Below are 14,722 nucleotides of genomic sequence, written 5' to 3' on the forward strand. Positions count from 1 at the left end.
GATTAGGGTTACATACAGGTCTAATTTTGAATTTGGACACAGAGATCTCAACCAATTTGTGAGATATTGGAAATTTTCTTCCTTTTTTTTCTAATTTTTCACAACTCAGCCCATCTTCCCCAAATCTTGAAATTGAAGCTCCAAATCCATGATTTTTCATGCAAAACATGAAGAACCATGGATTTATATCTATTTGACATTGATTTAACAAGATTTATAGCAAAACAAGGATCAAAAATCGAAAATGCTGACTAGATCAAACAGATGGGATAAACCGCACTACCTATAGGTTTAATATCTCACAGGTGGGCATATAAGATATATAGTGGGACATATCCACAGATATTGTCAGTACTGAAAACATTATCTCAAATGTGTTTTCCGAATGACTGATATAGGCCCCTCTCTCACTTATTTAGTGGCAAACAATGGCATCTGAATCAGTCGTAGTCAATCTCTTAAAAGGAGAGATGAGAACTTTGATGATTGCCACAGGTCTGCTAAGATTTTACTAAACAAGGAAAAAGTGGTGTACACACTAAAAGTCCTTAGAAGAAAATTGAAAATAGAAAACAACGATGTTCCAATAAGTAGCATAAACCAATGTTTTTTGTATTGTTATCGTGTAATGTATCACACCCCTGGGATACAGATACATCAGTTATTGCACAAGATATATCGATCGTATCGTGTAATTTATTGTTGTTGTTGGGAAACATGGGAAAAGATTGGAAAATCGATCGAATTTTTCAATAAAACTTCAGGGATTGTTAAAAAAAAAAACAAATACACACTTAAAATGAAAAAAAAAAAAAAATCACAACGAAAACAAATGCACATGATAGGTTTCCGTTGTATAGGACCCTAATCTATGCTGTCTGACAAAACTAATGCAACTATATTCAAAGTTAATTTATAAAATTTATAAATGTAAGAAGACATGTATAGAAACATAAGCATTACATTCAAAAAGCAAACGAAGTAGAAAACTAGAAATATACCTATGGATTTTAAAGAAAAAAATTTATTTTAATTATTTTTAATTAAAAAAATATTTTTTTCCAAAAATTTCCCAAATTGCCAAGAATGTGTATATCAGGTTATAAACATGTTTGATTACATGTATGGACACTAAGATTGCAACTAATTTTAGAAAAGGATTAGAGAAATTTTGATTTTCCCCAATTTTCCGCATCGGCCCATCTCCCCCACATCTCAAAATTAAAGCTCAAAATCCATAATTTTTCATACAAAAAATGAAGAATCATGGATTTCTTACCATTTAACAGAATTTACAATATAATAATCAAAACTAAAAAATACATGCTTTTTAGAATCCGGCCCTGAGAAGCTTTTGGTTGCGATTTTGGAGAAATTTCGAAGATTTTCTTCCAACAAACTATAGTGGACTGGTTGAAATCACCTTGCAATGTATTAGAAAGATTTTTTCTTTTCTTTTTTTATTGGAAAAAAAATATCATTTTTTGTGAATTTTTGAGGATTTTTCAGACAAAACGGCGACGGTTTTCTTTTATCCCTTTCGATATTGCACTCAATATCAATATATCGCACGATACGTTAAGAATTTATAAAGGGGGAGTGGATATATCGCACAATATCGCGATATCGTGCAATATATTGCACGATACCATGAAAAATGGATATTAAAGCTAAGTTGTATCGCTCAGCTGAGATGAATATCGCAAGATACCAAAAACACCGGTTGAAACCTTGCACATAAAAAATACATTTAAAAAATGGAAGAAAATAACAAAATTCTTAGAAATAATCCTTCTTAACTCCATGCACAAATAACCAATCCCCACATACAAAATTTATGAGCCTGCCTAGGAAATGTAGGATACCCTCTCGAACCTCCTACTCTAATTCATGTCCCTCTTCGAATGCTTGAAGTTGGTCATTCAGTGGTTGGATAAGCTATGACGAGACTTCCTCTGGTGAGGAGCTGAAGAAAGCACAAATTCCATCTCCTAAGTTGGAAAGAAGTGTGCAAACCCCTTGCAAAAGAGGTACAAGTATGCGGGATTTATGTTCTGAACATTGCTCTTCTAGGGAAGTGGGTCTAGCGCAGTGCAAAGGAAGGCAACTAGTCGAGAGAAATCGTCAGCAAATATGGAACTCAAAATGGAGGTTGACGAATCAAAGAATCCAACCTCTATGGGGCCTCGCATTCCTAAGAGGTTCTTGCAAAGGTTGAACCGCATTTGCTCGCGGGCACGTCTCTCTCTCTCTCTCTCTCTGACTGCTCGCGAGTTCGTTTTAGGGAGAATGTGTGGATCAGTGATGCTCCCCTCCTATCCGTGTTTCCTAGGTTCGCTTAGATATCCTTGGACAACATCCAAATTGTATGTTGTTTCTCATTCAAGGAAGATGATGTAATCTAGTATCCCCCCTATACAAGGAACCTATTGGACAACGAGACCAAAGAATTTCTCAAGCTTTTGGGTCTCCAAGAGGGCATCTGCCCATCCACGTAGGACTTCCTCGTAGTCGTAGGTTGAAAACGAAATCTTGGTTGTTCATGGTTTGTTCCTTCTACCAAATGATCCGCGAATCCCCTTGCGAAAAGAGTAGTTTTTCATCACCATTTGCATGGTCTTACAACACCCCTCCAAAAGTGGCAATCTTCATTTGGCTTGTGGACAGGACGTCCGATCCTAACCATTAGGCATCGGATCTTCACCATCGACAATCTTCAACATTAATCAATGGTTCTCCCAAATATTTGTTTCTGGTGCATAAACAAAAAGGAAACGATCAACCACATCTTCATCCATTGCTTGCTGCCCACAGAGTCTAGACCACCTTCCTACTACTTTTTCAAACTCCTTGGGCAATGCAAAGATCAATAAAAGGCCTCCTTCCGACATTGCATAGTGGGAGATTCGAGAAGGAAAAGACTACAATTTGGTGGCACCCTTATGGTAGGTCTTTAGACCATACGGTTGGAAAGGAATAACCGAACTTTCCAAAATATATCAAGGTTGTTAGGTTTATAAAACGCCAAGCTGTGGATTGGGCCTCTTGCGCCCAACCCACAATTATTTGTAGCCTTTCTTCTATTTTTGGTTTGCAGCTACTTTCAATTGTATTATTTCCGACCTTCAGCGACTACTCAATAAAATCACCGTTAACTTTCGGAGGAAAAAAAAAACGTAGGATACCCCAATCAAGTCTTACACTAAATATTGGATGCCAGGATCAGAACAATGCACATGGAATGTGATGTATACAAAATGCCAATTGCATGCTCTATTAAGGACCATGTTAGGAAGATTGAACAGATGATGGCAGAGTTGCGAGATGTAGGTTGTGTTCTGACGGAAAATTGGAAAATTAGAAAATCACAGCAATGCTCCAATCTTTACTGGATCTTAGGCCCACATTAAAGACATCCCAAATCACAATAAGTCAATCAAGACCTTTAAGGCCTATTTGGAAACATAGAAAGTGCATGAAATACATGGAAAATTTGCAATGATTACAGTTTATTTTACTTGTCCCTTGTTGTCAGGGAATTTTTGCCAAAACACTACCGTGAATGGGCACCATCCACATGGAATGAATATGATCTTATTCTTCACCATTCAGTTGTTTGTGTTGAAAATGGAATGGTTGATAGCGTATTCAATGACCGAGAAAAAAGCTCCGATTATGATCAACAGCTGGATAGGATCTTCCCGCAGACTACCTAAGACATCACAACACTTGATGGTTGAAATCTCGCTACAGAGTTTCCCTGGTGTAAATACCTCAAGACATATATTTCATCAGATGACGACTATAGCAAAATCAATTAGCTAGCTATGCAACAATCAATTAGTCAGATCTTCTTACATTGCATTCTTATCCCTTAGACATCTCTTTATTACCTTTCAATGTTTGAAAGAAGTCATTTCTTGTCAATTACATTATGAGTCTTCCTTATATGTACATCTCAAAACTTGCGTGAGGGCCTGAAATGAGTAGAATGAAGGCACCTTTTGAATTGAAGAAAATTTCTAAATCGTCTCTTTCTACTTTTGTGTCATTCTTGTGTTTAGCTTGTAGGTGCCTACGCTTGGGTAGATCCTTCCCATCAGCCAGCTGCGCCAGTTTGGTATCAGAGTGGGTCCCAACGGCTGGGTTGAAGTCCTGAATCAACAACAATCTTGATATTTTGTTTTCGAGTTCTTTAATCCTAAAATTCCTTTATTTTCTTCGTTGTACCCATCCTTTTAATTTTCTTTTCTTTTACAAAACCCAAATGTCCAATTAACAAAGGGATGGCTGAAATTTTGGCAACCATCTACCCTCCATAATCCAGCCCAGTAACAGCAAAAAAAAAAAAATCAGCCCTATTTTAGTCCAAATCTAGCCATATTACAGCCCATTAAAACTCCCAAAAATCAACCCCATTCCAGCCCATTAAAACCCCAAAATCAGCCCCATTCCAGCCCATTAGACGCCCCAAAAAATCGGCCATATTCCAGTCCAAATCCAGCCCCAAAAATCAGCCATATTCCATTCCAAATCCAGCCCCATCACAACCTATTAAAAGTCAAAAATCCCAAACCAATAACAATCCCAATCCAGCCTTCTTTCAATCCGTTAAAGCCTAGAATCTCAACCCATTAACATTCTTCTTTTCTAAACCAAAGACCGCCATATATTCCGTCCATTACTTTCCGGCATCACTCCCTGATACGATGTCTACCGTAATGGTAACATATAACAAGGGTGGCTTACCAATCAATAGCGAAACAATTGCATCACCAATTATTCGCAAGGGTAGCCAACCTGGAAACCGTTGTTGACCAACTACGCAGAGAACAGCACGGAGAGCAACCTGATCCCATTAGAGATCCTGATGATGATCCAAATCCACAACAAGGGTTCCAACTAGAACATTCGAAGAATCAAAATGGTACAGGTCCTCGTGAGTCTGTTTATAACTTCCTACAACGGCTCTTTGCAAAGAGCCTGTGATGCCTCGATAGAGACACCCAAGAAAGATGATATCACCAAGAAAGTGTGAGTTGAAGTTCCAAACTTCACGAGTCGTCTTGATGCAAAGGCTTTTGGCGACTGAATTACAATGCTTGAAGATTATTTTGCATGGTACGACATGGACGATATTCAGCAAGTGGCCTTCATCAAGGTCAAGCTAAAGAGCAAGAATCCAGTGGTGAAGCATTGAAGACAACAATCTCATCATGGGTCATCCTACCATCACCAAGCAAGCTGCCATGAGAGAGAAGTTGGAAAGTATTTGCCTTCAGATTACATGGATACTCTTCTCCAAGAGCTCCCTGCCTTCAACAGGGAGCTTTGTCAGTGGATGACCACATTGAGAAGTTTAATGAGCCCTTTGTCCGTTATAAGCTTACAGAGAGGGACCGCATAACAACTAACCATTATCAGGCAGGATTACACCAAGAGATCCAACGCAAGATGGTCATATATGATTTTAAGTCAGTCGACGATGTTCATCAGAAAGCTCGACGAGTTTAACAGCATTTGTAACGGCAGACTCTCCGATGCTTTGGCTCTCCAGCTGAGGAACCCTCTGTGAGAAAATATCTAGATCCACATCTTAACCAGACTTCGCCGCAAAGCTACCAGCCACCTCCCCACCCATTTCAACCACACCCATAGATGCAAACTCCACTTATAAGGGTAGTCATGGCCTTTGCAACACCCTCCACCACAGAATTCGTACTAAAGGCAACCAGTGTTGCATGGACACTCATTAGAAAAGTGTCCTAATCCTCCCCTCAAGCAAGAATGGCGCAGTGTTAACTGCTATCGTTGTGGACAAATAGGACACTTTTAATGAGTGTCCGCAAGCCATGAACCTCCATTAATGTGGTAATGAGGACACCTACTATCCGGACGGCCCTGAATATTATGATGAGCACATCGGGATGGAACAGCCATATGTAGAGCTTGCATCACAGCAGGAGGACCCCTTGTTGAAACGGTGATCGAAGATGAGGTTGAAGACCCTACTCTTACCATATGCCACCTTCTTACCACCACCGAGGAGGAAAAGGAAGATTGGTGATGGACTGTTGTTTTCTGTACGTGGGTAAAATGCCAGGGTAGATTTTATAAATGATCTTTGATGGGGGCAGTGCAATGAACATCATCTCTCAACAGGTGATTGATAAGCTCAAATTACCTACTGAAAGGCATCCAAAACCATACAAGGTTGTGTGGGTTGATGACATTGTCATCCCCATTACTCGAAGTTGTTTAGTGTCCTTTAAGATTGGCATCTATGAGGATAACATATGGTGTGACATAATTTCGATGAATGTCGCCAACATCCTTCTCGATCGACCTTGGCTCTTTAACCGAAAGGTACAAAGAGGCGATGAGGTTAACACGCATACTTTCCTATGGCGAGGTCACCATATCCATCTTCACCCATTGCAACCTATATCGCCTCCTTCACCTATGTCCCCATCATCAACATCAACTACTCTTTCATAATTCCCGTGTTCTCATCATGCGGAAGTTCGAGGCAGAACCCAAGGAGAAAGGCGTAATGTTCGCTCCAGTCACAAAACAGGTGCAGGAGCCTATTACTGACCAAGATGAGCCTATGCTTGATGAAGTTAAATCCATGATGCATAACTTCCAAGATTTGATTTCCAATGATCGGCCTAAGGAGATACCTCTGCTATGAGATATTTAGTATGCCATAGATTTGGTTGCTGGAGGATCCTTACCTAATTTACCAGCATACGAAATGAGTCCCGCAAAGCATACTGAGTTGAAGCATCATGTTGATGAGTTGCTAAAAAAGGGTTACATCCGAGAAAGCCTAAGTTCATGTGTTGTACTAGCCCTCCTTACTCCCAAGAAGGATGGAAGTTGGCGTATGTCTGTTGATAGTTGAGCTGTTAATAAAATCATAGTGAAGTATTGCTTTTGCATTCCTCGGCTTGATAATATCATGGACTTAATTTCAGGCGCTAGCGTCTTTCTCCAAGATTGATCTTCACAGTGAATACCACCATATTCGCATCTGACCCGGTTGCGAATGGAAGATGACATTTAAAACAAAGGACAGTCTCTACGAGCAGCTAGTTATGCCATTCAGTCTCACAAATGCGCCTAGAGTTTTCATGTACGTCATGACCCGATTGTTGCACCCCTTTATTGGTGAATTTGTTGTCTATTTTGATGACATCCTTATATACAATAAGTCGAAAAAGGAGCACCTCAATCACGTAGGTCTTATCCTCAGGGTGCTTCGTCGCAAGCGCTTTTACATCGACCTTAAAATGTATACCTTCATAAGTACATATGTAGTCTTCTTATGGTACGTTGTCTCATCACAAGGTGTAGGTGTGGACCCCGCCAAGGTGAAAGCCATTGTTGATTGGCTGACACCTACCGCTATCTCTAAAGTTTGTAGTTTCCATTACCTCACCACATTTTACAAACATTTTGTGAGGAATTTTTGTAGCATCATAGCTCTAATTGCCTATTGCATGAAACAAAGGGAGTTTTGATGGACAAGTGCAGCAACACAAGCGTTTGATAGGATCAAACATAAGACAACCAAAGCTCCAATCTTGCGCCTCCCGGACTTTAAGAGGGTATTTGAGGTGAGTTGCGATGATTACAACATTGGCATTGGTGGAGTTCTCAATCAGGAGGGCCATCTAATAGCATTCTTCAATGAAAAGCTCTCTGATGCGAAGTAACGGTAGTTACGGTACTCCGCCTATGACTTGGAGTTTTACAACGTTGTTCAAACTCTACGCACTAGCGTCACTATTTGGATGCCAAGGAGTTTGTCCTATATTCTGATCATGAAGCACTCAAGTACCTAGACTCTCAGCAGAAGGTGAGTGCTCATAGTGTCAAGTGGAGTGCTTACCTTCAGGAGTTCTCTTTTGTCATTCGTCACAAGGCTGGCAAGGACAATCAGGTCGTTGATGCATAGAGCCATCATGCGCATTTATTGTCTTCGATGTCTATCACTATTTCGGGATATGAAGTGATACGAAGTGAGTATGTTGATGACAAGACGATTAGACACATTTACACATACGTTCTTAGTGGAGACCATGCGAGACCCCAACAGTTCAGCATTCAAGATGGCTACTTGTTCTGAAAGACGCAACTTTGCCTACCCGGTACGTCCATCCGCGAGTATGTTGCAAGGGAATACACGTTGGTGGGTGTAGTGGTCACTTGGGCCATGATAAGACCCTAGCCCTCGTTGGAGATAGATATTTTTGGCCTCGTCTAAAATCAAAAGTTGCAAAGATTAGCCAGTTATGTAGGGTTTGTTAGCTTACTAAGAGTCAAAAGAAAAACAATGGATTGTATCAACCACTGCCAATCCCACATGTTCCGTGTGAAGATCTCAGCATAAACTTCATCCTGGGTTTGCCAAAGACTGCTCGGAAAGTTGATTCAGTATTTGTGGTGGTTGACCAATTTTCAAAGAAATCTTATTTCATAACATGCTCGACTACAGAAGACTCTTCCAAGATTGCTCAATTATTTTTTCGAGAAGTTGTTCGTCTTCATGAGCTTCCGAAGACAATTGTGTTAGATCATGATACCGAATTCAGAGTTACTTCTGGAAAATTCTTTGGGCAGCAACGAAAACCAAGCTTCGATTCTCTAGCACCTACCACTCTCAAAGCAATGGTCAAACAAAAGTGGTCGACTATAGCTTGGGCAAGTTATTATAATGTCATGTTCGCGATCATATAACTATGTGGAACCCGGTAATACCCATGACTGAATTTGTCTATAATAACTCAATCAATAGGTCCACAGGGATGTCACCTTTTGAAGCAGTAACTAATATACAACCACGTCTTCTAGTCGATTTGGTTCCTCTACCCATTGAGTTGAGACCAAATGCAGAAGCTAATGACTTCATCCACTATATGCAACAAGTGCATGAATAAGTTCTACATAACATCATTGCAAGTAATGAAAGTTAAAGAAAAATACATATACAAAAGGCCATTTTGTTGAATTTGCGAAAGTTGACATGGTTATGGCCGGTAATTGTCCTGAACCATTACCCCTAGTGCCTCAAAGAAGCTCCATCCTCGCAATGTGAAACCATTCAAAATCATAAAAGAATATTAATGCCAAAGCTTGTGTTTTTAGATCTGCCACCATATTTACCTATCAGTCCCACTTTCAATGTGGAAGATCTTTCCATCTTATCATAGGCAACAATTGATGATGGTATCTAAGAACAAACCATCATACTTTTGGCCATTTTTCCACCTACAAACACGATCGTTAATGTTCTTAATGACCAAATCATCTCCACGTGCCAAGGTTATCAAAAGTTTCTAGTCTGTCAACAAGGACAACCTCTCTCCAATGTTACATGGATGACATCTATAGACTTCCAACAATTGATTCCCTAACCTCTATGAGTAATATCAAGCTATTAACTCGTCGAAGTCAAGTTCTTTCAAACCGGGGAGGACTAATGCAAGATAAACATGGGCCCACAATCCTTGGGCTAGGCCCAAATCCATTAAGCCCAAGCTCCATAGTTGGCCCATCAATAAAGAGGCCCTAACCTCCTATTTAGGTAGCTAGCTAGCAAGATCAATTAGCCAACTATGCAATAAACAATTAGTAAAATCTTCTTAAATTGCATTATCCCTTAGGCATTGCTTTATTACTTTTCATATTTGTAATAAGTCACTAGTTGTCAATGACATTATAAGTCTTCCTTGTATGTATGTCTCAAAGCTTATACGAGGGCTTGGCATGAGTTGTAAGAAGGCACTTTTTAAATTGAAGAAAATTCCTGGGATTCACTTTCTACTTTGTATGTGATTCTTGTGTTTAGCTTAGAGCTGCCTACACTTGGGTGGATCCTTCCCATCAGCAAGCAACGCCAGTCAATACTCACGTGCTTTAGGCGGGACCTAAAGCATTGTAGACTTGGCATATGACTAGTAATGTCAACTCTATGGTATAGGTGAGCGCAACCACATGCTCAAAGCATTAAGTTGGACTCAACTCCTGGACCAATTTACCTAATAGTGCTTAATTTGATTTTATCAGTGCATTGTGCAAGCAGGCTAGTCTCATAGGTGACTCTTGCACCCTCATCTACCCACCTTTAGGTATAAGAGGTTGAGATTAATTGTAACTACTTTAGCATATAGTATGATTGCCATGATTGATTCGACTAGGTATGTATAGTTACGAAAGCAGCTTAGTCGATTCTGAATAGCATAATTCCATGGGACAAACCCCTTAAGAGAACACTAGGTTCCTACGGCCATGATTACACACTTTAAGACTAATCAACTGCGGCATTATCGAGTTTTGTGGGATAATGATTTGCAAACTATTTCTTAATTTGAACTCGATAAGAGTATGCTAAAAAAGGGATTCCAAATCGAGGGTTGTCTCCATTCTGTGTTGTCATACAAGTCTAGGGCAGGCCTTGGAGAGCTTGAGAGGTTGTGTGCTAGTGTGGACGTCATTTAGCATGCAGATTGAGACACCTATATAGAAGCACGGAATCTCGGTTGGTCCCACTTCCCTGATTCTTGCTCTTTATATACAATCTCGACCAATCAAAGTGAACCCTATAGTAATATATCTCCCACTATAGGGTTGAGAGTGATAGATGTTAGACATGTGTTGGACACATGTTAGGAGGGGCAACCCCTAGTGGAGCCCACCCACAAATGGCAACAAAAGGTTTTAAAAAAAAAAAAAAAAAGATAACATGATATATATAAAGGGAGGGAGAAAAAATAGGACAATACAGGAAAAAAACAAGAGAAAACAAAAATTCCGCCGAGGAGGCGGAAACAAAGCTAAACTCCTAAAAACAGAAAATTGAAATCTTTTAAAACATCCACTTAAGCAGCCCACTCTATCAACAATCGTTTGGCTTTGGAAGCAACCACATCTGCGGGGTTAGATTCGTTCCTGAAACATCTACCATTCCTTTCTTCCCAAACATATCACCAGATCACAAGGATCGCCATACGCCAGATTTGGGTCTTTGTCTTTCCTATCCTTATACCATGTCAGGCTTTCAGAAGGAGGTTCGCTGATTCCGAAAGGCACCAAAAAATGCTGAAACGAGAAGTAAAATCTGCCCAAATGCTTGCAATAAACAGACAATGGACCAAAAGGTGATCGACCGACTCTTCATTCCTCATACAACATAAACAGATGTTAGTTAAGACCAAACCTCTTTTCCTCAGGTTGTCAATTGTCAGGATTTTCTTTTTGCCTACCAGCCACCCAAAAGCCACTATCTTAGGAGGGGCCGAGTATTTCCAGAAATGATGAAAGGGGGGATCTTCTGAAGGCCTGTGGATAGAATGGATCAGATTATAGCACGATTTAACTGTAAAGATGGATGATTTGTCCAGTCTCCAAAATATGTCGTCTGCTTTCAGCTGATTAGGATGATAGGATCAGATTTGTATATGACTTCCAGCAAAGAGAAGAATTCAGAGATTTCCCAATCCTCGAGGTTCCTTCTACACTGTATATTCCAAATTGTCTTCCCATTCGTAACTGAGTAGCAATCGGCAACGCAACTATCATGATTCGGGATGAGGAATATGTTTGGAAATCTGACTTTAAGGGGCGTATCTCCCAGCCAGGGATCTTTCCAAAACTGAATTCTATCTCCCTTGCCAAGCTCAAAACCAATCCCTTTGATAACCTTCTTTTTCATATGGAGAATTCCCCTCCATATAGTCGAGGCCCTGTAGGCGGATGAGCCTTTTGTCCACCAACCACCCGCTGAAGAACCGTACTTGCTTTTGATGATGTTGTTCTATAGATTTCCATCTTCCATACCCAGTCTCCAAGTCCACTTTCCTAACAACACTCGATTCATCATCTTTAAATCTTTGATTCCAGCTCCCCCTTCTTTTATCTGCTTACAAGCCAGCTTCCAATCAACAAGGTGAAATCTCTTCTTTTCCTCCTTTCCCTGCCATAGGAAATCATGTCTAAGTTTGTCTAAGGAAACCAAAACTGAGGCCGGACACCTGTATAAAGACATGAAATACAAGGGTAAGTTGGAAAGAGCAGCCTTGATGAGGGTTAAGCGGCCTCCGAGTGAGAGATATCGATTTTTCCATCTGGCAAGATATTTTTCGAATTTGTGAATGACTTTGTCCCATAATGACTTTGGAGGCATGCCAACACACAATGGAAGGCCAACATAAGTGGTCGGGAAAGAAGCCGTGGAGCACCCGAATAAGCCCGCAAACTTGCTAAACTCTTCTTTCTCCATGTTGACCCCAAACAACTTCGACTTTGCCATGTTTACTCTCAAACCAGACACAACCTCGAAGCACCAAACCGTTGTGCGTAAATTATCCACTTTGTCCAGCTTTGCGTCTGAGAAGATCAAGATGTCATCCGCAAATTGAACATGAACTATCGAAGAGGGCATACTTTTCACGCAAATGCCGTTTAGAATTCCTTCCTCTTGGCCTTTGTGTAACATCCTGGATAGGGCTTCTCCCACTATGAGAAAAAGGAAAGGGGACAAACTAGATTGAGGGGAATGTTGTGGCATAGCAACAGCAGAGAAAGAAGAGAAAAGAGAGAGAGATAGAGAGAGAGAGAGGGGAGAAGATGAAGAGAGAAGAGAGAAGGAAAGAGAGAAGAGAAGAGAAGAGAGAAAGAGAAAAGAGAGAAGGAAAGGTGGAGGGATGAGAGAGGAAAGAAAAGAGTGTGTGGTGTGTGTGCGTAGCAGTGAGGAGAAGAGATTAGAGAATGAAGAGGTGGGCCTACTCTCGTGCTTGATCAAAGTCACACATATATCGGCAAACCATCGTCATCGTCGGATCAGGTAAGTGACAGGCTTGTCTTCCCGTTGTGTGGTTGACATGAGCAGGCTGTCGATGTCCGCATTTGGGCTCCCCAATTCAGTCATGTAATTGTGTCGCTCAATCTGTTACAATAACTCAAATGTAATGCGCCATGATGTCCGCAACTCCGCATACACCCAACATGTTTGACCACTAACATTTTAACACTTATGTGGAAAACTGCACTCATAACCAAACAATGGCATTAGTGTTGAATTCTGCAGTTTTCCATTTTCTGAGGATTCCAAAGGAGTTTTCCATGTCCAAGTGTTCAATTATTTCTGTCCAAACAGGCCCTAAGAAAACTTAAAAACAAACATCTAGCCAATTACCAATGAAACTATACAATACATGCAAAGAAACAGGAAATCAACAACTTTGCATGAAAATGCAACGGCTCATGATTGAGGTTAGCTCAAAGAACAAAAGGTTACCTTAAATACACGTTGCCAAAACTGAAAAGCACATAGATTTCCCATCAATGCCACTTCCTTTCTACCACCATGTACCGCCGTCCCTTCAAAGTACTTGTCTAAGTACTCTATATACTGCACCACAAAGATAAAGAATAAGCATAAGAGTAATTTGGAAATAGCCCCATGCATGTCAGAAACTGCTAGGTCAATACAGTCAATAGGCAGTACCAAATGTTGATCACCAAAAGGGTGAAGAATGGGTAGAGGCAGCTGATCGACTAATGTTCCAATCAGAATGCCTTCCCTTAGCAGCCCAATCTCGCCAAACTTGAGTACAATCACTGAAGCATCAAATGACAATGGGAGACTCGCAAGCAGACGGCCATAAAATGTTGGCTCATACCGACCCCTGTGAGAGACTGTTTTTTCCAATGCATGAACATGAGCAAGCAAACTCAATGCATCTTCAACAACTTCAGGATCTGGTGGATCCATAGCCTTCTGCAACAAGACTTGTGGATATAAAAGTTCCAATGTTAGGGTTATGCCATGTAATTTTGGACACAAGTATGTGACTCAATCTTTACATAGGAGTGTTCGTTTTTCTTAAGCAGAAAGAGAAGACATTAAGCAAAACTATTCAGGCTGGAAAATATAAGAGTAAGCTTCGGCTAGTGAGCCTCCCCAAAATCATACCTCAAACAAACATAAGCTGGAAAAGATTACAATGAAAAACATAAACACATTTAAGAAATGCAGAACAAACCTCTGGGATCATTAATGGCTTTAGATTCAGCACAACAAATTGTTAGCACTTGATGCCTCAATGATAAATTCAATATAGCTGGACGTTCATGCTCATTTAAGCTGTTGAAAAATGACCGAGTAACTAATCGGTAGATTTGGCCATCACAGGTCCGACCTGTCCTTCCTTTACGCTGCTCAGCCTACAGCCAATCCTTGCAAAAGATTAATTAACAGTTATTACCAAAATCTGAAACCAACCCATTTGACTAATTCAGTACCTGAGACTTGGATACCCATACAAGCTCTGTTGCATCTTTTTTCCTATTGGTGTCCCAAAAGACTTGTAAAGATCGGCATGAATCAATGACAAATGCTACTCCAGGTATGGTGACTGATGATTCCGCAATATTTGTGGCCAAAATCACCTGTAATGCAAACCCGAACTTTCAGAAAATCACCATGAAATTCTAAAGGATGCATTTGGATATCAGCATATCAGATTGTCCTTGGGTTTTCAGGCAATCAGATTTTCAAGATTTAGATTTTCTTAGCTTCTTGTCTTCTTAGAACGCCTAAGTCCCCATGTTTGCTGCCTATAGTGCTCCTCTTGATTTCATTGGTTTCTTCCACTTGTGTCCATTAACTCAATCAAATTTTAAGAATCTGTGATCTTGAACTTGTACTTCCATA

At 40.3% G+C, this 14,722-nt stretch overlaps 1 protein-coding gene across 4 annotated transcripts in view; it reads right to left on the reverse strand.

Annotated features, from left to right (window-relative positions):
- Positions 1-14,722, reverse strand: part of LOC131225130 (DExH-box ATP-dependent RNA helicase DExH8) — a 50,394-nt gene that overhangs the window by 14,302 nt on the left and 21,370 nt on the right. For 2 of the 4 annotated variants that reach the window (XM_058220573.1, XM_058220571.1), the window contains 4 exons: positions 14,311-14,457; positions 14,052-14,232; positions 13,514-13,797; positions 13,304-13,417 (listed from right to left, as the gene is read on the reverse strand). In XM_058220573.1, the coding sequence (XP_058076556.1) occupies positions 13,304-13,417; positions 13,514-13,797; positions 14,052-14,232; positions 14,311-14,457 (726 nt within the window). Of the gene's footprint in view, positions 1-13,303; positions 13,798-14,051; positions 14,233-14,310; positions 14,458-14,722 lie in introns of all 4 variants that reach the window. The other 2 variants (XM_058220572.1, XM_058220570.1) reach the window with 2 other exon arrangements.

This window comes from Magnolia sinica, chromosome 14 (genome assembly GCF_029962835.1).
Source record: "Magnolia sinica isolate HGM2019 chromosome 14, MsV1, whole genome shotgun sequence".
NCBI classification, from domain to species: Eukaryota; Viridiplantae; Streptophyta; class Magnoliopsida; order Magnoliales; family Magnoliaceae; genus Magnolia; species Magnolia sinica.